The 24,454-nt window shown below is 46.2% G+C and overlaps 1 protein-coding gene across 3 annotated transcripts in view; it reads right to left on the reverse strand.

The window, feature by feature from the left end:
• Positions 1-24,454, reverse strand: part of SLC4A11 (solute carrier family 4 member 11) — a 152,145-nt gene that overhangs the window by 54,820 nt on the left and 72,871 nt on the right. For all 3 annotated transcript variants that reach the window (XM_090035102.1, XM_090035104.1, XM_090035103.1), the window contains exons 7-8: positions 9,418-9,541; positions 4,639-4,845 (exon numbers count right to left, since the gene is read on the reverse strand). In XM_090035102.1, coding sequence (XP_089891228.1) covers positions 4,639-4,845; positions 9,418-9,541 — 331 coding nt within the window. The remainder of the gene's footprint in view (positions 1-4,638; positions 4,846-9,417; positions 9,542-24,454) is intronic.

Consider the following 24,454-nt stretch of genomic DNA (forward strand, 5'->3'; position numbering starts at 1 on the left):
CACCATTGGCAAAGTAATTAAAGGCATTTCTCTTGCTGTAACACTGGCCCGTTTGCATTATTGCTTTGTCCGTGGGCCCGCTGAGCCTTCCTTCACAGGCGTGCCCTTCTCCCTCGAGCGCCTGCACGAAGTATTTTGAATTGTGAAGTGGATAGACGGCAACGATAAAACATGGAGAAAGAGGAGCTTAAATGTTGGGAACAGTGGCAAGCTGAAGCCAATTGTAATTGAGACGGTTAGTATTTTTAGAAGGGCGAATTTCCCAGAGGCACGAGCCAGACAGACTCATGATAGCGTTAACGAGCAGTGTGTGTTTACTCGTCTTGCCGTAGGAAGCACGGGGACACAGCGCCTGGCCTTTGGGGAGAAAGATAATGAGAACAACCATGTGCTGGTTTGGCAACTTTGTGCTGTGCTTAGCCGCATGGACGGCGTTGCTCTGCGGGGAGGCAAGGGCTGCGGGAAAGGCAGAGCGAACAACATACGGAGGAGCGTGAGCGTTGAAATAAGGGAAAACGGGACTAAGGGAGCAGGTGCGCTGAATACGTAACCCTGCTCTCCTTTCTCCCCTCTTCTGTTAGGATAGACGTGATCCCCATCAACCCCGGCACCCCAAAAAATCCCAGCGCCATCTGCAATGTGCCTCTCCCTCTTCTGCCCGTAGGCATGGCTTGAATGCAAGAAGTTTCTTCCTGTGCAGCTGCTCCACCACCCCAAGCTTCCCCCGCGACACTGCTTATGGGAACTCGATCGTCTCTGGTATCAGCTGTTGTCACGTCCACCTCAGCAACCCCACCACTACCTCCGGCCCACCCGAGATCATCTGCAGGTCTCGCATCCAACTCCATCAACACATCCCAACGGCAGCCTCTCCTCCGTCGCAAGTGATCGTCCTTATCCTACTCTGGAGAACCCCTTAACATACCCAACCCTGCCCTACCTACCCCTGCAATACCACCTTCCCTCTGATGCTCAGGTCAGATCGGGTCTCCCCATTTCCCACTTCTCTCCAGTCTTCTGGCACCTTCCCACCCCTGCCATCTGGATAGAGGTGGCTGGTGACAACACACACGCGCACACCTACGACTTCCTGGCAATCTTCATAAACCCACCGTCCGACTCTTCTTCAATCTCCTCTAAAACCTCACCTCTGCCATGCTGCTTGCAGAAAACCCCAACCATTTGGTGCGTGGTAGGCTGGGAGGGCTGCAGCATTGCGTGTACAACCAGCCTATGCCAAATCACTGCCGTTTATTCCCCCGGTTTCTTCCTTGCTCACACCTGCCTATCTATTACACATGGTCATTCAGGCTGTAAGCCAGGAGAGCCATTTGCTTCCTGCTCATGTGCTGCCTAACACAGTAGGGTCCAACATGGTTGGGGTCTCCAGGAGTTCCCGCAATATTAATGACACACAAATAGACTCTTACTTTATAGATGCTGTGACCACCCTTGCTCTAATAAGGTCATGATTAAATATCTCAGTAAAGAGGAGGGATTTCAAGGGGATGTAATTAAGACAGTATTCAGCAAGGGCTGAAAGCGTGTCATGTTTCCTAAACAGGCCCTGGACAGAAAGAGGAGCAGCGCGGTCCTACAGATAGTGTGGAGCTAATAACTCTGCAACACTGCAGTTCCTTGTAATGTGTTAGCAGAGGTAGGATGGAGGACTTGGGAAAGATCAATTCTTTCATTTATGCAAAATACTGTACCTACTCCCTGCAGCTGCTGCAGGAGAGCTCCGGGGGGAAAGGCAGCGAAGGACCAATTTGTATGCTGCCTGCAGTCATCATTCCCACCCCACACCAAGCAGCGCTCACTTAGGGTTAATACCATAGCTGTTTTCAGTACATGGTGGCATTTGGTTACATTCAGGGCGGTTCAGAAGCAGTAATTACACTTCAGCTTAGACATTTGTTTGCTCCCAGGTGATGATATTGTATTTCCCCAGTTTTTTTGTTTTGTTTTTTTAAAGCTGTTGCACAGACTAAAAAGTTAGAGGCACCGGAGATGTTCTTATGCAAATAACTACACTGCCCAGTTTTGATGCGCTATTCACCCTTTACTGTCCGACACCATGCTATTCTCTTTCTTCGGGCAAAGGGAAAACCCCAAAAGAAAGATAAAGGCTTAATCCCCATTTAAAAAGTGCTGCGAGAAGAGCTCTGTGTGGAATGACCAAAGAAATGACCCTCCAGGCTACACCAGGTAGAATCGCAGCATCGGTATAAGTTACCCTGGAACAAGAGTCGTACTGCTGGCATGCTTGTTCAGGGAATTAGTTAAGCTGCACCAGTATCCCCACCAAGGCTAGGAAAAGACACTACACATAAACCAGTATAAATGACTGGAAACCAGTCAAAGCCTGTAACAAAACAGAAGTTCAGTGCATAGAGACTGGTTTAAACATGGCAGAACCCAGTCTGAAACAAATCCTCGAGGGAAGTAGTAGCAGATTTAATCAGTTTAGCTTAGATCTGTCTATCGAACTTCTGTACCAAATCCCTCCCGACTCAACCTGGGTCACTGTCCTCCAGCATCCCAGGTTCCTTTGCAGACCCTCCCTAACTGCACCCCCTGCCCCTCCAGGCAGGCAGGCTAGCCTCTACCAGCGCTGATCTGCTCCAGCCAAGCAAGCCCAGGGCCGCCCCCCCAGGCTGTCACAAAGCTGAGGCAGCAAAGCCTCTGCTCCCCAGTCCTGCATCCTGCCTGCACCAGTCAGCCAGGTAGGGCAGGGGTGGGGAAGCAGCAGCCCCCTCCCTGGCCCTCTCCAGAACAGCTGGGGGAGGCATAGCCAGGTGCTGGCTGGGGGGCAGCCAGTGCAGGCTGCCTTCACACCCCTTTCTCCCCTGAAGGGTGAATGCAAGGTCTCTTTGCTCCTGAATTAATCTAATCCAAGGTGCTTAGAAAAAAGCTGTGGAAGTTGATGTGAATCTGCCTTGGGCTTTTTGAACCTCTGTACCTGGCCCAAGAGTTCGTGCATCTCAGAGCTCTACCAGCAAAGACCTTCCGGACGTAGACATGGCCTTGCTCCTAAAGGGGTCACAGTCAATGAAAGTGTGAGGACACCCCACAGTTAGTACTATGAAGCCAGCACCTGTCAGGATGTGTAGAACAAAAATAAAATGGACTTCAGCTTTACATTGAAGCGTGGCTATATTTAAAATGGGAACATGTTAGACCACCCTGCTCCTCATCACCAACATGGTTTCTGGAGGGACCCGCCTGTTCACGGTTAGGGCTGCCAGGCTCTGGAATGGGCTCCCAAGGGAGGCGGTGCTCTCCCCTACTTTGGGGGTCTTCAAAAAGGAGGTTGGATAGATATCTGGCTGGGGAATTACGATCCCAGCACTCGTTCCTGCGCAGGGCAGGGGGTTGGACTTGATGATCTGTTCAGGTCCCTTCCAATCCTAGCAACTATGAAACTACGTCTGCCCATGTCAAAAAACACATTAGAAAGCTTGAAAAATCCCCAAGTACGGGTATCATATATATTTTCCAAGTAGGGTACCACAGCCACTAGTGCAACATTGCACTGGTGTCTGCAGAAAGGGTTTCAGGGATATAGGCAGCAGAGGGTTAAGGACGGATGAAAGAGAGAAGCACTGCTGCCAAGAGGAAGGTTTAAGCTGTTCTCTGCATCCACTGGGGATAGGACAAGTGCTAATGTTGCAATTTAAAACCAAGGGAGATACTGGATGGACGTTGTGAAAAGCTTTCGAACTGGAGCCCTTGGATCTGATTATCTGGGGGTGGAAGTTGTAGAGTCCCCATCACAGGAGGATGCTGAACAGCAGGGAGACTAACATCTGTTGGGGCAGTTTAAGTATAGCTTATCCTGCCTCTGGGCAGCAGGTAGAGTAGATGAGTCTCCATCAATCCTTAGCTTTGCTTAGCATCCCGAACTAAACGATTTCAGTCAGTCCTAACGGCCCTTACCCCTTTGCAACCCTACCATGTAAAAAGGGGTTGCTTCATTACAACTTCATCCTGAATGAAAATTTAAAAAGGTATAATAAACACGCAGTGATTCTTATGAGTTTTTATTCTGTCCCCATTCATATTTCATAAAGGTACTAAAGAGCCTTTTGGGATGCATCTACCCCGCTTTCTCAACAAGCCTGCATGCGAGAAAAGTCGCAGCCATTTATTGCGGCTCAGGCTCACGCGTTAGGCGGAGCAGACAGCTCGGAGCAGCTCCAAGTACGAGCATCCTAGCACTGTGCCCAGATGGTCCATCTTGGGGGGCCCCAGGCACCGGACTACGGGCCTGCACTTGGACCTGCTCGAGTCGTCCTATCCGCTTTATTTATGGGGCCGGGCTTGAGGGAAGCAGGACCGATTCATTGGAGCTCGCTGTTCACCAGTGTACCCAGGCTCACACGGGACAGGGGCTGGACACGCTCTAAAGTTTTCAAACCCATTTGTGCTGCTGCAAAGGAGATTTATTTACTTTCCAACCACAGAAGTGGGTTAGCTAGACTGGAAAATGGTACAAACCACCTGGCTTGAGGCTGTGGAAGCGTACATCGCTGGCGTGAATAAGCAGGGCTAGTGCAGGGCAAAGAAAACAAATATCCCAGAGGGTCCTTTACACAGAAACAACTGGTAGACGGACCAGACCTGTCCCCACCCTACCTTGAGCGGCTTGTGGCTGTGCGTTTTGTGCCCATCATTCACTGCCGAGGGTCTCTGGTTCACCACAGTCAAAAGGTGGCGTTGATGGACTAAAGCTTCTTTAAACTCTTCTTCCGTTTTTGTTTCCAGAAGCTTCTGCCGGAAAGTTATATCTGAAAACATGGTGGCAAACGTCCGACCCACTTCTGTGGCAGTTTTTGTACTTTTCTGGAGGGAGAGGGGGGGAAAAAAAAAAATATTGTATCGCTTATTCATCGTAAATGCATTCAAGCTCTGAAAAACCTAACATAAAAAAGTTCAAGTTGTTCCTCTTCCAACTACGAGCAGTACGCAGGTTTTCACGTTTCCTCTGCAACCAGAGGCCGTGCAAGCCTCCACATTAACATTTTAAGACTCTTGACCGGACTTCAGGTGCTTGGGAGATTTCTCGCGGGGAAGTGCAGAAGGCAGCACCGTCTACATACACCCGCTGAAATCTCAATCACCGTGCTGCAATGTGTGCAACTGGGGCCTGATCCAAATGTCGTTCAAGTCGAAGCATCATTTTTGAAGGACCTGGCCTGACACCATTGCAACACTGATGGAGGTGGAGCTATTTGACAGCATCCTTCTACTGGGAAACATTTTCAAAGCTAAGTCTGGCTTTAGTAGCTAATGACATCCAGAAGGTTAAGGACTGTGAGATATAGCCAAGAGCTTTCCTTTCCCCGGGAAGGTTTATGCCCTTATCTTATTGCAAATATGGGTAGAAAGAGACTGTGGCCAATTCTCACGGAAAACATTTTGTTAAGGTCATATCTGAATTTATATTCCACAGACATTTGACAGAAGCCAGACTGGCAGTTTCCAGAAGCTCCCCAGCTCCTTGCACTTATTCATCACCAAAGTTAAAATCCCATTTGTCACAACACAGTCGGTATCTGCGAGGTGATGGGTGTCATGCATGCAAGGGGGAAGGGGCTAGGGGTACACGGGAGACTGGAGAAAGCAAGGAGAAGCTAAAACTCTTAAAAAGCAGCAAATTCCCATTTCCTTCCAAGGTACTTGCTAGAAAAAAGCAAAAAAGGATTAAGACAGGAAAGAAGGGGGCAGCGACTTCAACAAATTGTTTTAACATCCTCATGGAACCAGCTTCCAAGAGAAGTGGTGCAGACTCCTACCCTGGGGGTGTTTAAGAGAGGGTTAGATGAACATCTTGCTGGAGTCGTTTGACCCCAGTGCTCTTTCCCGCCATGGCAGGGGGTCGGACTAGATGATCTGCTCAGGTCCCTTCCGACCCTAGAAACTATGAGTTACTGATATGTTCTTTGAGTGTTCAGCTTTAGCACAGTGAGAAAGGGACCTTTAATCAGGTAGAGGCCAAGTACTCCAAGAACAAATGTCCAGAGCACAGCGCAAAGGAAATGGTAGATCTGCTCTGTATCTGCACAGGGTAGCAACGGTACATACAAAAATTGGGAGCTGCAGAGGAGCCTACATCTGGCAAGACCTCACTTGGACTCCTGTGCCCACTTTTGGGCGACACACTTCAAGGATGCAGACAGATTGGAAAGAAGCCAGCAGACCACAACAGCAGTGGCTAGGGGCCTGGGAAGCAGGGACTTGCAGGGAAAGGCTATAAAAACTAGGGTTACGTAGTCTGGAAAGAGGAAGACTGAAGGGGGATTGCCTAACAATCTTCAAACACCTGAAAGGCAATTACAGAGAGGATGGAAGTGGGCTTTTTTCTGTGGCCATAGAAGAATGACTCGGAGCACTGGTCCCGAGCTGCAGCAGGGGAAATTTAGGCTGCCTAAAGCAGCTGGAGAATTTCCACCCCTCTCTCCCCATAAGAGATTTCCTACAGCAGACTGGACAGACACTTGGCTGGGATGGTTTGGTTAGGGATGATCCTACCTTAAGCAGGGGACTGGACTAGAAGACCTCATGGAGGTCTCTTCCAGCCTGGCTTTCCTATCCTCCTCTCAGCTGTGAAGACACCTGTCCAAGCAGAATTTCAAAAGCCCTTCAAGAATCGGGCATTGATCCTGGACATCTTCCCTCCCCCTTCCAAGGATGGGATTCAATACTTGAATCCAACAGATTTTTATCTGCACTTACCAGGTCACATTCCCTGGTATGTCTATAGTCCAAAAAAATGTTGCTCCCCTATTGTGCAAGATGTCTTAAGCTCAGAGCAAAGGCATCCTTCAACTACAATGCAAATGCACCCTTACTGCACTGAGATAGTTTCCATTCATGGTATTTTTAGAATTATTTCTGTAAGACAGAGAGATTTCTGAATTAGCCTTGCCAAAAAAAAAAAGGAGCCGTTCCAAGGTCCAACTTGTGGCAGAGATGAGTTGCGCACTCATGGTCTCCATTTTACCAAAGTACAGGGCCCCAATGATCAGAAAGGCCCTATACATCTCCTGCTGTAGCTGAGGTTTCCCAGCATGTTCTTTCTACCACCTCTTGGACTCAACTCCCAGCCCCAGGTGTTTGTGGCATGTCCTTGGTGGAGTGCCCTCCATTATGAAGCTGGTTTGCTCTATTAACTTGCAAACATTCTGGTGTAAACTGATGAAGGAAGACCCATTCGCCAGCTTCCTGGCAAGAGGACTCTTACCTCCTACCTAGCCTGAGGGGCTCTGAGAGTATTTCTAGCAACTTCTGCAGCAAATGCAATTATACCCACCTTCTCTGCACCTATAAGACCTCCCACCCCTAAGTTTTTCCTGCGTGGATGGAGACTACATTAGTTTCATAGTTGGTAGGGGCTGGAAGGGACCTTTCACATCATCAGGTCCACCCCCCTGCACTTGAGCAGGAAAGACTGCTGGAATCAGATGATCCTAGCAAGATGAGCCTCAAAATGACACCCCAGCAAGATGGGCCTCAACCCTTTCTAAAGAGATAATAGATGTGAGGATGCAAGGAAAAGATGACGGTGAGAGTGAAAGGTTGCGGAGTGGCTTTTAAGCCAGGACAGGTTACATTTCCAGGACACTTGGGTTGATAGTGCCAACAAGCTTGCTATTCTAATTACCGAGTCATGTGTATAAGTTTGGGCTTGGTAGCAAGGCCAACGCAAAGAATCAGTCAATCAAGACAACTGCGATTTTTCTTCAATCCATCTCACTGCTATTGCTTCAGAGGCTCCACTTGTTTCCCTTTAGTTGGACACTGGCCATCACCACTCAGCTTTCTTAGCTCCAGTGTCTTCCCCTTACTTACTTGCCAAAAGCTCAGCATTTTGCTGGCTCTGAACAAATAATAAGTTTATGATGTTAAAAAAAAAAAAAAATACCTCTATGAATTGGTGCAGTTTGCTGCTTGCTTTTCACGTGAAAAAGCGGTTTTCAGCCTGTAGATTTTGCTGAGTGGAATGAGATCCAATTTTTTTTTTTTAAATGTTTGTATTGGAAAGTACAAACTGCTCAGTCAGTCTGGAAAAACTTGGTCCAGATAGCAGGACCAAATCTCATCTCTGCAGGAGATTGAAAGTCATGATAGTGCGCTGAATTATGACACCATATAGAGACAGAGAAAACAGTTCCATCTATCAGAAAGGTGGTGGTGGTGGGGGAGGGGGGGATCCTTGTGGTCATTGAAAAAAAGCCTAAACCACAACATACTGCATTTTTCATTCAGAAATAAATAACCCTAGTTTAGCTTTTGTTTTCTGCGGGAAATCTGCGGACAAAAATAGTAACGGGAGATCAGTGGATGCAAGCTTACAAGAGGCCCACCCTGCTATGCTTTGTAACGGTATAAAAAAAAAGTCTGTCCATACACTAGGTCAGCCACTGGCCCCATCTACGCTGCAAAAAGAGGTACAAGTGCAGCATGCGAAGACATGCCCAAGCCGCATTTAACCTCGGTCATTTCGATACTAAGAAAGAGATGCTGCTAGCCAAGTAATGAGGCCTGTGCAGCTGCATTTTCACCCTGATGGTACCCAAGCTAGACTGAGGCTTGGTTGCAGTATATCTACAGATGCTTCAGTGATGTCCTCAATTCCAGGGTGAACGTACCTCTTGGTGATGATACAGCTTTTACAGACAAAGCCCTTTTACCAGAATACCTTCCACCAGTCTCCTAAACCAGTGGCTCTCAACCTTTTTTTGTACCAGGACCCATTTGCAAACATCGATGGCTAGTCCTGACCCCCCACCCCCCACCCATGGACTCCAGTCTCCCAGCGTGTTGGGGTACAGGAGGGCCCTAACAAGCCCCTTTCAGGCTGCAACTTTTCCAGCCACCATTTCCCATCTTTTTCTCTTTTAAAGGATAATCCCTTTTTAAAGTTCGTCCGTGATCCGTTTGTACATTCTTACGACCCACTTGAGTCATGAGAAATGCCATCCTGAACCATCAGAGGTGTGCCAGAATAACTGTGCCTACACAAGGTGGGGGGTTGCTGGCAATCCGATGCCAGGATGAGAAGGATAGAGGTATCCTCAGCCCTGACTGATATCACAACAGGCAAAATTAAGGGCAGCTTTTTGGCACATCTCCCCCTTCCAGCACTAGAATGGAGGTCATTCCCTTCTCTAATGAGCCTGGGGGGGCACGGGAAGATAAGGAGAGAGAAAACCCATTTGTCATAACTCAATGCCTTAGTCGGAAGTAGACCTGTGGTGGTGATCTGTCCCATTCACTTTCCGTTGCGTCTCGTTATGTCTAGACGATGGGTTGTCGTGTAACCTACCAGGACCCCGGACGAAAAAGAAAACGAAACAACCATATTGGAAACCTTCCAAGGCATTGATTGGCATGACTGACAGCAAGACTCACCATCTTCGGAGGAGCAAGCACCAGTATCACAAATCTCACTTCGCAGGAGTTTTCTCCCCAGTTCTGAGGCCTCTCCAGGCGGCTGATGCAAACATGACGTCGCTGAAGGGACTTTATAGTGCAACTGTCGGGGAAGGAGGAATCGTTAGGGCCCACGCAATGTGCAAAAGCAGATCATTTTTCCTCCTGGATAATGCTCAATAAATTCTAGCTACGACAACGTATGAAAGAACAGGTGGCTTTACTACTGCTGCTGATGCAGACAAAAAATGGCATTTTAACGACAGCCACTTCTCTCTCTTTTAGATGTCGATCCCGCTCTCTGAGGCTGGACCATCTGGGCTCCACTCCTGGACTCGATTTCGAGCTTACAGAACTACTTCTCCTCATCCTTCCTTTCTGGCTTTTAAGAGCCCAGAAAAGCTTGCCCTAAACCTGCTGTGCTGCAGATAAATTGCTCTAGCTAGAGGGCTTCCTTTATTGTTGAGAGAAAAAATGCACAGGTAATGACTCACATTTCCACACACATCCATTCATCCAGGGCTCTAAACCGTTTGCAAAGGCACTTTTAAAGTGAAATGGAGGGGGAAAGAAAGGGGAAGGGGAAAAGATGCTTTTATTTCATATTGCTCCTTTAAGGGATGCCTCAGTATTTAATTTGGTTTGAAAAGGGTTTTCCCACCACCGCTAGGTTGAAATTAAGAAAATGCATGGCAAGAATCAGGTCCTGATCCTCCGTCTTTTTTTCTAGACAATATGGGCAGTCTCCAATGATGAAAACTGTGCCGTTACAGCTCCCTCGGGAAGCAGGAGTGGGACCTCTTCCAGCCCCATTAGAGAGGGGAAGGTGGTTTAATTAAGCCATCATTTTGCTCTTTCAAAGACTGCTGTGACTTCCAGCATGAGTTGGGACCTAACATTTTCGATGTCTAGTTTCCCCCCTTACCCACAGCGGTTTTCAGTACAGCGGCTGTGTCATCGTTAGCTTCCATAAAGGAGCAAGTACCACATTGGACAGTTTACAATCACAATACAACAGTGGTGAAGTAGAAAAATCACCATCGTCTTACAAGCGGAAAGGAGGAGACGCGGGGGGTGGAAAGCAGCAGTGACTTGTTCAAAGCCAGACCCGAAGTCCACAGCAGAAATATGAAAATGAAACAGAAAACAGGACCAAATTTTCCAGCTACCAAAAACATCCGTTTGCTGTCCGAGTACTCCCGCCTGTCCTTTGGAGAGCAACCAGCAACAGGTATCAACGGCTTTGAGCAACGTATGATAAATGACCCTCTATGCTAACTCTTGAGCTTTTGTCCTCCCAGTCTTAATGGCATTCAATGTATTTTTAAAATGTAATGTAAATCCAAGGAAAGCTGTTATTTCCGAGGCTTTTTTTTTTTTGTTTCAGTGAGCATTTGCCAAATAAATGACCAGCAATTAAAAGGAGCTGGACGCTGCTTTGGCACTTCGTCTGCCCTCCACTTTTCTAGCACAATTTATAATCTTAACAAGCCTCCCAAATGCCATTTCACTAATAGGCCCTTAAAGGCCTGGACAGAGGAGTATGTCATGCAGGTAGGAGGGGAAGAATTAAATTCCTTCCATATAGCTCTGCATAATTCACTTGCAAGTATATTCAATATTGGCCCATTTACCAGGTGGATGGCTTTCTGATGGACAGGCTGTTAACTTACATGAATAAAGTAACCTAACTACCTGCCAAACCAAGGACCGCCTGTTAGAAAGCCTTAATTTGATGCAAGGCAGAGCTCTCCTTATTTGCACAATATGGGAGAGAACAGCAGCTCACATTTTTGTGAAGGCAATGGCCCCTTCTGTAATGTCCTCTTTATACTTAAATCCACAACAATCTAGACGTCTCCTACAGCTGGGAGTGAACCTATGCACTGTTCAAAGCATTCATTACACCTCAACGTGTTTTAAGCTCACAACCGGCAATTATTTGGAGGCTGGAGTTATTAAACAATACATTTCATGGAAATATAGTCTAAGCAGGGAGCAAATTAATTCAGTTGTGTCCCCCACCACAACAGCTAGCAGGAAACCAGAAAAAATAAAATCTTTGTTGGGGTCATCAACATGGTTGACCATGGGTCATGTACTACCTCATGGTGCCAAATGGGCAATCCAATTTAACAAGGAAACCAGGCTAAGTTTTGTAGACACAGACTTGGGACTGATAAGATGCCTGTTAAATCCAACCTCCGAGGTCAATTTACTCTCATCCATATTAATTTTTTTGTGGGGGGAGGGAAGCTTAGCACATAAAGGGAGCAGCAAACAGTTGATGCATTGTTAGCACAACCCACCCTCTTGTATCCTGCTTTGTCCACTCACCAAGTCAGCGCTTCTTTTTCCCAGCCTTGAAGCTCACTGATTAAATCAGTTCTTTTAAAAGGGTCAGAAAGATCTTTGTATTGCAGCCCCGGGCAGTCAGGGTACCACTGTGCCAAGAGCAGTCCGCTACCGTAAGACGATGCCCTCGCTCCATTGTTAGCTACGCTTTAAACAATGGGATCCTACTTTGAGTGACGTGCACGACTCTGGGCGTGCTGTGAACCAATGCACAATTGGGATTTAAAATCGGAAACAAGATAGCACGTGAGAGCACAAACCACGAACTGGTTTAGAAAGCCACATGCTATGTATTTTCAAAGACAATACACAGAGCTGACAATTCTAAGACATTTATAAGTATATTTTCCCTTGCCACCCAACAAAAATTGCATTGCCAACCAGCCCAAACATTAGCGCCCAAGTTCTCATAGGCATTATTTGCACATATGTGGGGAAAAGAGGTTCAACATCACGTAGCTGTCACGGGCTTAATCCACAGCTGGAAAGCTGGAAGTACAAAAATAATATTTTTGAGGGCACCATCAAAAACGCTGAGAGTCATCAATAGTAAATACATTGGAGTATGCCTGGAATAGGGAATTATGACGACATGCCAGATATTGATTTTATAAATGGTGATAGAATAAGAAAGTAGGTCTGGAAGGGACCTCATCTAGTCCAGCCTCCTGGCTCAGGCCAGGATCATTCCCATCTAAGCTAATCTTAAACAAAGGTTTCTCTAACCTACCTTTAAAAATTTCCAGGGCTAGAGATCCCACAATGTCTCTAGTTAAATCTGTTCCCATGCTTCATGACCTGCATAATGAGAAAGTTCTTCCCAAGGTCCAACCTAAAATTCCCCATGCTGAAATTTAAGACCATTAACTCCTTGTCCTGCCCTCCGTGACCCACCTATAACCACTCTTTAAGTATGTGAAGAGATGTTAAACCACCCTTGAATCTGGAGGAAAAAAAAAGACTAAAGTCATCTCAGTTGTTTCAACCTTTCCTCTTTAAGTTGTGTTGCTCTCCACTGTATACCGTTCTTGAAGCGCAGCGCCTACAACTAGATACAATGCTCTAAGTGAAGCCCTCTGGTGCCGAACAAAGCAAGGGTTAAACAAGAGTTCATGTTTTAGGGAGTCGGGTGTCTGGAGCAGGAATGGATATCGATAGGATGGACTCTTAAATAAGCTCATTTACAAGGAGTTGCTATATGATTAGTCTGGAATTAAGCATCTTTAAAGGGGTGGGTGTGGGTGCATTGAAGAAATTCCTTTCGGGTGTACCTTTTTAAATCTTGCCTAGCATCCTTTCAAGAAAATAAATGCAGTCAACGTGGGAGACCAAACATAATAAATTTAGGCGGGTCACTTATGTTTTAAGAGCCTTCCAAGTGGATGGATAACCATTGCAAGAAACCTTTCTAGGGACGAGCAGATAAGGGAAGATTTAGGGTGGGGTCTCCATTTGTGAGCAGAATAGCTGGCACCTAATTAGAGTTACATTCCTACTATTTACCTGTGAACAGTGGCACCAGAAACCAAGTTTGGGTTATTTGGATAGCTCAAGGGCTACTCAGACTTTGTTCTGTATGGATACCAAACCATAATTTGGCCACAGAAGGTAGCGAGATGAAGGCAATGCAATGACTAGGTTATGGCAGTGGTCCTCAACCTCTCGCAGACTTGAGGCACCCCTCCGAAAATGCACTCCCTTTTTTGACCACAGAAGAACAGACCAATTCTGCTGTTGAAAAGAAGATCAGAAAGCCTACAACAGGCCAGACTTTTAATATTATGGATTCCTATTTGATGTTAGTAGGTTGATCTTGTGAATCATGTTTGCATGCCTGACCGTGTTAACCCATGGCAAACTGAAAAGGACCTCAAGGCACCTCACGGTGCCATGGCACCTGCTTGGGAATCACAGGGTTAGGGGCACCTATTATGAGGGTTAGGGACACCTATTAGGAGGTGATCCTGAGTCAGGATAGCCCCTCTCAAATATCACAACCCTGACCCTAACCTTCCACCCTGGCTCAACATTTAAAAAAAAAAATCTCAGTTTTACTTTTTTAATTGAAAGATGCCACTCTTCCTTTTCCTATTGCTTTTAAAGGGTAAAATGACTCGGAAAACACAGGGAATATAGGTTGTAGCTGTGTTGGTCTAAGGACACAGGCAGGCAAGGTGTTTTGGGTAAATCTGATATCTTTTATTAGACCAACTCAAATAGTTGGAAAAACTTGTTCTTTGCAAGCTTTCAGGTATAAATAAACCCCAAAATAAAAAAAAATTCCAATGAAAAAAACCCCTTGACCTAAACTGCAATACTGAATTTTGTCAACCTTCCTCTTTCACTGCCCCCCCCAAATTATTTCTGTACGACTCAAATGAGTACTTTCCCATGTTTTTTTTTTTTTAAGTTAGGCAATGGACCTGAGAAATCCATTATTTGCTTCTCTCAACACAGCAAAATAAGAGATGAAAGGCTGGGCTGTGATTGTAGACAGCTTGATATAGGTACCACATGTTATTTGTGAGATGCTGCACAACTATGTTCATCGTTACTAGAATATTCATGAAGTACAGTATTCATTTCTGCATCGCGAAGCCATTACTTAAAAGAACGGCTGAATTCAGAACAGCATTCAGCACAGCAGGGCAGATCCTCAGGTGGCAGGAACTGGCAGAGCTCCACCAAAATCACCGGTTCATATGAGCTAAGTATATGAACTACGCCCAAGATGTTATCTAAGCAATAGCAAATTTCTCACGCCAATTATGAGACGAGGCAAACTACGGAGACCCATAAGAAACAGAAAGCCTCCCCTACGGGGTAACAAAGGAAGTCCAGTCGGTATAGAAGTTATACCCTCCAATACGAAAAATGCCGAGTGGCGGCAATCGGCTAGCCAGACTTTTCCCGTCTCGGAGGAGGAAAACATTGCTGGCTCTTCTCCATCGGGGATAAATCTAAGAGGGGAAAGCCCCAAGTAAGCCAATTCAAGGCATAAGCCCTTCCAAGACCAGAGCCACATATGATGGAGCAACCTGTGACAACCGGGATGGTCCCCTGGCCTGGGATATATCTCGACTGCTCTAGTCACCGTTTGTTGGCAGAGATATGCAGTCTTGACAGAGGCACAACAAGGCAGGGAGGGCAGCAGGACATGCAGGGGGATGGCTGCAGCAGCAGATGCTATTCTTCTACCTCCCCTTAAGTTGGCCCTAGTTATCCTGCTGGGTCTTGGTGCTCTCTTGGGTATCAGCAGCTCAGCTCATGAGTGCCTGGAATGAGTGACTCAAGGGGAAAACATCCCAACCGCACCCATTACCATCGGAGAGAGGGATTTCCAGCTAGAGCAAAGTGCACCATCTTCTCCATCTCTGATGAGTCTTTTTGAACTTTTTAAGAATTTAAAGGGGTTTCGACTTGACAGCTTGAAATTGGAAAGCAACCTGCACAATCAGACAGCTTCCCCAACATACCCATTAGCAGGAGAGTACACTTCAGAGTACACTTCAAATACCCGGTATTACACAATTAAGTCTGATTAGACTGGATGTAGACTTAAAAAACAGAAAACACAGGGAGGAAGAGGTGTTGAATGATTGTGGAGAGATGACTGTTATAAGCACGGGAGCTAAGGCACTTACATACAGGATTGCATTAATGGAATAAAGTCCTGTAATCATCCCTCAGAAAAGAGCCAGGCTTTTCCACAGAAAAATACAGAGTTGACAGGGAATAGACACGGCAGAAGAATACATTTCATTATTCAAGGGGAAAGAGAGATGTGCCGTATTATTCCGAGGCACGCTTTGGCACCAATTACTGTGTTTTAAACATCAGAGATTTGAAAAGCTGCTATTTAAAAACTAAAATTGTAATGACATTGTTTTTTCGTCTTAGCAGAGACCACAGAAACAGGCCATAACGTAGTCCTTAGGGTCCATACTGATAATTGCTTTTAAAACATTTGCACAAAACCCCCCACAATCCATGCTCTTCCACTAGGTTTAGGGATAAAAAGCAGGGAAACGGCAAGATGTCCTGTGCTGTCATCCATTATACACATTAACACAGAGTTGGTTCCTGGTCTCTTCAATGTAACCCTATTTCTGCAGCTTTTTTGCTCAGGGTTCAAGGCAGCTCATGCAGTGCACTTGCAATATTACTTGGGCGCTGTGAATGAAGCACCTCCAGAACGGGTTTGATGGCGGTAAATTAGAAATCAGTAAATACACGGCAGCACAGAATACCGTGAAACGCACGAATCGCCACGCTGCGCCTCTACTTCCTGCGCTTTGCCAAGTCATGGGGCTTGGTCACATCAGACTAAGAAATTAAAAACCAATCCACCCTTGCATCCATGTACTTTAACCAACACATACAAAGAGGCTTTTCAAGAGCTTGCCGTGGGCTACAAGTGGACCAGCACGACTTTTCCAAAATTCAGCTGTTAAAAAAAAAAAAAAAAAAAAAATACAGCCAGGCAAGGGGCAGCACTCTTAGTATCAATACTGTCCTAACGTGGAGTAACCCACATTAACCACAGACACAAGGGAAAAATTCTCCTAGGAAGAACACATCAAGGACAGACGCACTGGCAGCAAACAGACCCGTGAGGTGCCAATGCCACTTCAACACAGACTCTTCCCCCTGTGAGGTTGATCTAATGCTTATGAAGTCTACAGAGGTACGCAAGCATTACTCTCTCCTTTCAACAGATGGAGAAAGGGAGATGAAACCTTGGGACTGAACTGCGTTCTGCCCATATTCAAGAAATCTCTTCCCTCGAAGAGAAGGGGCACACATAGCACTAGCTTACTGACAGCTAAGCTGACTTAACTTCAAGTCAACTTACACATACATGGAACAGAGCTGACAAATGTGGCAGAAGATGCTACACCGCCGAGGTATATTATCTTGAGTCACGCTGGACTCCTCTACACGTGCAGGAAGGCAGCTACGATGCACTGTGGTGATAGTGTGGAGCAGACTCAATTAATCAAGTCTGCTGGAGCGTGGAAATGACTGTGCTCCAGCAGACTCCAGCATCATGTGCATCAGCATCCTTGTGCTGAAAAAAAGTGGCATCAGGACGCTTTAGTTCAAAGCATACCCCCCACCATTTTTCAGCATGGGGATGCCAATGCACGTGACGCTCTGGGCGCTTAATTAAAGTATCCCCACCTCCCAAAGCACGCCGATTAGTCAACTCGACTTAGCTCATGAGAGGGCTGCCACCATGTCAAGGAGCCGTATGCTCAGACATGACTTAATTTAAAATAAGGCAACTTAACTAAGTCGACTTAGTACGTGTGCACGCACCCACAGCACCCTACAAGACTCCTGAGGGGGTGACCAGAACAACAGTCCTGGTGCTTACCCAGTGCATGAAACCAGCACAAGTGCTCACTTCAGAGAGGACAATGAGACCCACCACTCTCTTCACCCCATCACAAGACTACCCATGCTGAGAGTACAGTTTATCCCATAATCTCCGGGTAGTGGGAAAGCCACTAGCGGCAGAGGAACACATAATGCCCTCAAAGGGAGATACAGCAGGTGCTCTCGCACCATGTGCCAGGGCAGCCTTAGAGCAGATGCCTCGCGTTGGCTTGTAAAAGATGTTCTGCTCCAGCAATGCGTCAGACCTTGGCATTATAACCCGACACGGCCCAAGTGCCAGTTCTGGGACAAGATACCTGCCCCCCACTCCGGTTCAGCCTTCAAGTCAACCAGCTCCACATAAGAGACTGGGGGGGGGGCGAGGGGGGGAATAAAAACCAAACCACTTACACTCAAGCAAAGTGGGGTGCAAGCTCATTTACAGCGGTGGTATATTTTAGAAGATTGGCCTCGAGTCTCTTATATTTTGGGCGCTTGGCAGAATAATGGGGATGGTATTTGGAGGCGGCGCCTGTGATCAGCGTGCTGTTAATGTAAGCACCAGTCCAAAAAATTAATCACCTTGAGCTCAGTAAAGCACAGGATAAAGCCCTTGGGGTTGATTTGTACTTGCACTGAAAAAGATGACTATTACAACCGGCTGCTGTCAGACGGAGGCGGTCGGAGAGTCCTCCAAGACGGCAGAAAAACTGTCCCAGCGAAATACTGAGCTTACAGGAGTACACACTGAAGTGAGTCACCACAGATCTCAACAAATCTGTTGGACACTCTGCTCCCGAACTTGGAAAAAGTAACAGGCTACACTTCAGACATACTCTGACCACGTGTCCTTTTATTCTAAAGGCCAAAAAGAAACAGGCAATGCAAGCCACTTTAAACAAAGTAGTGGACACATGAAGTACATCCCGTTGCAGGACTTTTCTGAGTTCAATCAGTATATAGAACCAAATCGAGGACTTATCTAGCAGCATTAATGTGAAGGCCAAAAGCTCCAAAAGGGGACCGAACCTTATCGATTATATTTTCTTCAAGAGCTACAGCTCGGAGCAGCCCATTAAGTCGTCTGACCTTGACCTGCAGAAGGAATAGGCTTCAGGGACTTTTTAACTGAGCTATTAATGTATTAGAATTATATACCTGTCCTTTCCAGCTAAGCAGTAGCATCTGAACGATTCTATTTGCTTAATATCATCGAATGCCATGCATGCTTTTAAGGAACTCTGGGCACATCTACATGAATTAATGCGCATGAATAAACTCCAGGAGTTTATTTTTCCTGGGTTGCGTCTTCATGTGCACCTGGGACAGCAGCATGTTGAGCCGTGGTGTGGCTGGGGGGGGGGGGGGGAGGGGGGGGGGCGGTCCGTCTGCCAGCCCCGGGCTGCTTCTGCCAGCTCAACACGCTGCCGAGGGGCTGGCTGGGGCACAAGGGTGCTTCAACACAGAGCTAGATGGTACTGGAGCACCCTCGAGCCCCAGCCAGTCCTGTCAGCATCCACACATGTGGTGGTGCTGCAGTGTTTATTTTACTTATAGGACTTGCATTTACAAGTACTATCCTGCTGCAGAATACATTAGTTTACTCCAGCCCAATAAGGGCACATATGTAGACAGGAAACATTTACTGTATAGTTCATTAGGCAGTTCCGCAGGAAGCGTCTTGTGTGGACACACCCTCTGCGCAGTAATTTGAAACTGTGTCAAGAGATGCATGTATAACTGCGAAGTACCAGCCCTGACGTACCCACGAAGCTGGCACACCATAAATGCGGCATGCGTTTGCTCAAGTGCTAATATGCTATGCTGTAGCACAGCGGGCCTGATATATAGACCGGCAGCAAAATGGTTCAGGGAATATTTACACTTAAAAACAGGGCTGTCCATTTCATTTATGCGGGGACAAAAGTCTACTTCCACCTTTGCCAACAAACTCCTTTGTGACCTTGGCCAGGCGAGAGTTTCTCTGTGCTTTTAGAGTCTGAGATCCGACTGTTAAACGAGGAGGTTCACTCCTGGCAACGCGCTGTTCACATGACTTAAAGAACAGGGGCCCAAGTACATCTTCACACACCCCAGCAAGCCACGCACCACCAGTGTCTGCATTCCTCGAGTGGAAGGCAAGCGCTCTCGAGCACGTGGAGAAAGGCGACTTAGCTGCCCAGGTCAACGAGACCTAGGACAACACCCTGGACTGGTGATGATGGGAATCCTCTTACCATGCCAGGAAGAAAATTTGGTGAGCCACAAAGGACCACTTTCAGAATTATAGGGTCAGAAAGGGCCCCCCCCTTTGGTCCAGTCTTTCCCCCTGCATGAATGTCCTCAACTATCCTCAAGATACCCCTGACCAAAGCTTATCCAGACCCCTCTTGAAAACCCTCCAATAAAGGAAATGTGGTAATTTCCCTGGGCAGTCTATTCTGCTGCCAGGCCGTTCTAGGAAAAAACGAGCGCGCAGAAAGGCTGCTCTCCAGCAGCTCTGCAAGACCAGTGAGCAGGCCAAAGATACAGGAGCCGCAATAAAAGCCTTTCCAACCGGGATCCCCAACAGGACTCCGTCCCCCAGACCTCTAAACAAAAGTTTCACAAGCTGAGCAAGTCTTACAGCAAGTCTCATGTAGGCGTGGGCTACCTAAATGCTGAGTGCATATTCAGAAATCCCTTCAAAAGAGTCTTTCCTGCATCATGCCTGAACAGCTCTTTAGCAGATGAAAGTTTCAAGGAGCAGAGGGGGCAATGGACCGACATCACGGGGCCCAACGATTTCAAATCAAGCGTGCATCCTAGAACGAATTGAATGGGGCTTATTTTACGGCCCGCTATTCACGAAAAAACACCCCTTTTCACTGAATGAGTGACAAAGGATGGGGACTGCTGTTGGAAATTCAGCCAGATCATCTGCAACTTTTGTAAATAGGCCAGTCTGGATCTGACGGTCCCCCGCCCATGCTTTTAAGCAGAGTCTAGGTCCAGATAGGAAAGTTGACCTCTCAGCCAGGCCAAGAAGTCTGAACCTGGGGGGAGAAAGACAGCTGCAAGACAACTGGAAACTGCTTTGTGCATCTGGGACCATGTTCAACACAGCCACCACTGCTGGGGTTGTGTCAACTTTGCCTTTCCCACAGCTCTCAAAATACAGGAGAGCCCGAATGCAACAGGCAGGCATGCAGAAGGACTCTTCTTTCCTTGTCGAGAGGATGGGCATCCCAAATTAACTGAATATCATCTCCCACAGCAAACGATTCCTACATAAAGTGGTGGCGCAGGGTGCAGCAAGAAGAGGGGTCAGTCGAATTTGACCGTTGTAATTTGGAGGAATTTAAGTTAGATCTTTAAAGATCCCTTTAGGTCTTCAGCCCAAAGGCTGCATTATCACTATCCCCTCATTAGTTTTACTCACTTAGGATAATCCTACCACAATGCATAATACCGGCCTCATCAGAACCTCCCTTCTTATGAAAGTGAGTTAATTTAGTGGGGGGTTTTAAACAAAGACAGCAGCATCCATTTGAAAGTATTAGCTCAGGGTAAGAATAAATAATCATAATAATACACTAGAGAAAAAACAGAGAAAGATTATTTTTAAGCAGTTCTTCACATTAATATTGAAAACAAGTTATTTTCCCTGACATATTTTCTACCCGTTTTTATTTTGCTGCTGGTTACGTTTTTCATAATTTTGCTTTAGGCAGAGAGTAGGGTCTAAAAATACAGCTACATTAAAGTCTTTTGCACACCAGCTAAAGCAAAAACGCAGTAAAATAACTAGATATAATTATAGGGAATAACTCATCTACTTTTCTCCCCTAACACCGCCCTCATTTTTTTTGTCTTTTTTTTTTTTTTTTTTTAATTGGAGTAACAAAAGGAGGAAATAAGGAAAATTGTGCACAATAGCACTAGACACCTTTGGGTTATAAGCTTATTTTTCAAATCCTTCTTTGCCATGGAAAGAAGCATTACTCACTCGCATGCCCAGGTTTGCAAGCCTCAGGGTTGTCTCATATGGAAGCAAAAGTATGAATTCATGCCATCAAACCATAGTATTTCAATTAAATCTGAACAGTCCCACTGTCCTTTTTGCCTCCACAAGCATTTCACTAGGAAGTGAACTGCCTTCTGAGTGCACTCAAACGCTCGTGTTAACCATGACTGCGGTGGACTCGTGCTCACACCTGCTGAAGTTAAGGTCAGCTGCAGACTGCTATGCTTTTTTCATTATAACAATTTTCAGCAGCTCACCGCTTCCCGGTATGTTCTTTATGGTTTCCCACAATCTGGAAGTGAATTTATTTGCTAGATTTCAGCAACAACTATCTGGGTGATTTTAGTCATGCCAAGGTGGAGGGCAGGGGTGTGGAAACCATCTTTCCAAGCATGTGATATCAACTGGCTTTTTCTGCTCTCACCCCTAAACTACAGCTCAATTTAAACACTGGAAAAATGCTTCTCTTACTCCCTGAAGACTCTCTCTCAGCACCCCCCCCCAAAACAAGCTGTGATATTCAATGCATACTTGCTTTGTATACAAAGGCTCTAGTTGATGCATGGTACAGTACCCCAATAGAAAACTAGAGGCAAAAATATCTACGCCATATAGGTTTTTGGCACCAAATACTTTCCGTGGTAAAAATCATAGAAAACGAGGGTGGGAAGGGACCGCAGGAGGTCGCATCTAGTCCAACCCCCTGCTCCAAGCAGGACCAGCCCCAACTATATCATCCCAGCCAAGGCTTTGCCTACCCGGGTCTTCAAAACCTCCAAGGATGGAGACTGCACCACCTCTCTGGGGAACCCATCCCAGTGCTTCACCACCTGCCTCATGAGAACATTTTTCCTAACATCCAACCTCAACTTTCCTTGCTGCAGCTTGAGTCCATTGCTCCTTGTCCTGTCATCTGCCCCCACTGTCAGCATTCAAAAGCTTTTGCTCCCGATGCTTCAAAACCATGCATCTGGAAGCTTGTTTCAAGATTCAATTGGTAGCAGCATGAAGCTAGAGTTCAGCTCGGTCTCCCACAGGATAGCATAAAAAAATGGGTTTGAGCTCTCCTAGGCTTGCCCGAGGAGCCAATTTCATCCCAAAAAGAAAAAGAAACCCCTAATGGGCTGGAGATCTAGCACTATACATCCGGCGCAGCCAGGATTCACACCGAGATGGAGGGAGGAATAACACTTCCAATTTCATCGCTGAAAAAAAGAAAAATCAATTTTCTTCCGAGGTACTATATAAATCAAAGTCACTATATATACTATATAAATCAAAGTCACTAACGCCGTCTCATCTATACTGCAGCCTCTCTGATTCCTCCATCTATCACTGTTCAGACTCAAAAAAACGCAAGGGGCAGATATGCCCTGCTTGAACATGAATTACACAACCTCGGAAGGACTGGCACATTTTTGCCAAAATCTCTCTCTGCGAGCAGATCACTAACTATATTGCTAAATACAGTCCTGTAGCAGTGTGTGTCATTTTGGCACGCAAGCTAAAGAAGCCAGGAAGACCTTGTAATCTAATTTTTTATCTATTTTGCCTACGTACTTTAGAGGTAAAGGGCATGGAGTCCACTTAGGTGAGTATTTCTATAGCAAACACAGTGAAGGCAGGCAGCTTTCAACACAGGAAATAGATTAAGGCTCTGACTAATGAGGAAGGAGATTCTTGGGACTTATGAGGACTTTGTGTTGCATTAAGAAAAGGGACCGTTTCTGGCTGCACATCCTCCGAAGAGGGCGCACACCGTTATGGAGAGACGTCCAAAGGAAACGAAGCCCATTGTTAACCTTCACTGAAAAAGGTGTGGGAGAGCAAGTCACTGCACCCCTGTCTGAAAGGGATCCAAATATTGCAGCCGCATGCACGGAAAGGCTTTGACGTAGGCTGGGATGAGAAGTGAGCACTTGCCCCAGATTTCCCTCTCGCCACACCCCAGCCCCTAGTTTTAATAGCAGCAAGGGGATTTGTTACCAAACTGTGGCTTCCAAGAGGAGGGGAAGGATGGCAGGGAATGTTTTTCATTAAAATGCACGAAGCCAATTTGCAAAATTACGTCTGCCCAACTAACAAATGAATAATTCTCCCCTATTCTAACAAGACATCAGTGCTTCTCAACTATAGCAGGGCTTGAGTGCTGTAGCCATGGGGGTCCTGGAAGTATGCAAGAAGCTTTTTTTTGGGGGTAATAGATTATTTGACCAACTGTATAGTTGAGATAGAGACAGAGTTGATTGAATAAGATCACCAAAACCGCCCCCCTCCCTTAACCAAAAAAACCCCCAAACTTCTTACTTCTCACCAGTTCTTAATGTTACCCCTATAATACATACGGAGATCCAGCAGTTCAAAACTTTTGCACAAAGGCATCAAGCAGGGTATGAGCACTATTCCAGCCTACAGGCACTCCCAGAGGCTGAAAATACATGACTTGAAAATATAGCAACCCGCTGCCACTTCCACACTGATTGTGTTTGCTGCTTGGGGCCTGCATGAGCTGTGCCGTGCAATAGTGCGCCTTACCATCTGACAAAATGATGCATGCACTTTATTCCCATCTCCCTACCTGTATGGGGTAGGGGGTGGAAATCAAATGAAAAAACCCCCTATCTACTTGTAGAGGTGTATAGCAATAGCACATACGGCATGCATGAAACGAGGTCGACCTGCTCTAATTTTGAAGAGGCTTGCGTCTGAAACTGGTGTAATATGCCATATGCATCGTCACCTCCCAAAAAAACCCGTGCTCTGCAGTAATACCTTTTATGCCCAAAAAAGCCAACAATTGAACTCAGACATCCATTAACAAAGAATAAAATTCCATAGCACGGATATTTTAATGGCATCCAGAAGGGGACAAAAATTACCTCATGACAACCCAGTTTGAAACAAGCCCCAAATGGTGATTATTTGGCTAGTTTGTTAAAAAAGTAGCTATTAATTTAATGAGGGGCATGTGTGTCACCTCAGCAGGCAAATTTAATCCCCAAAAAACTGAAAGTCTGAAAAAGTTGTGATCAAGCCATTAAAAGCAGAGAACTAGAAATTAAAAGATGTACGCTCAACTCTCCAGGTGAGCCAGCGACACTTAAATTCATGGATCTTTAAGGCTAGAAATTACCTTGCCCCTCTGACGTCCTAAATAAGACAGACCATATAACGTAGCAAATCCAATCACCAAGCCAGAGTACAATGGTCTAAAGAAAATCTACCAAGCAATAAAGCTTCTAAATACTGTATTTTCTTGCATACCACACCCCC

Source organism: Crocodylus siamensis, chromosome 2 (genome assembly GCF_052110815.1).
Source record: "Crocodylus siamensis isolate JL-2025a chromosome 2, ASM5211081v1, whole genome shotgun sequence".
In the NCBI taxonomy this organism is placed as follows: domain Eukaryota; kingdom Metazoa; phylum Chordata; order Crocodylia; family Crocodylidae; genus Crocodylus; species Crocodylus siamensis.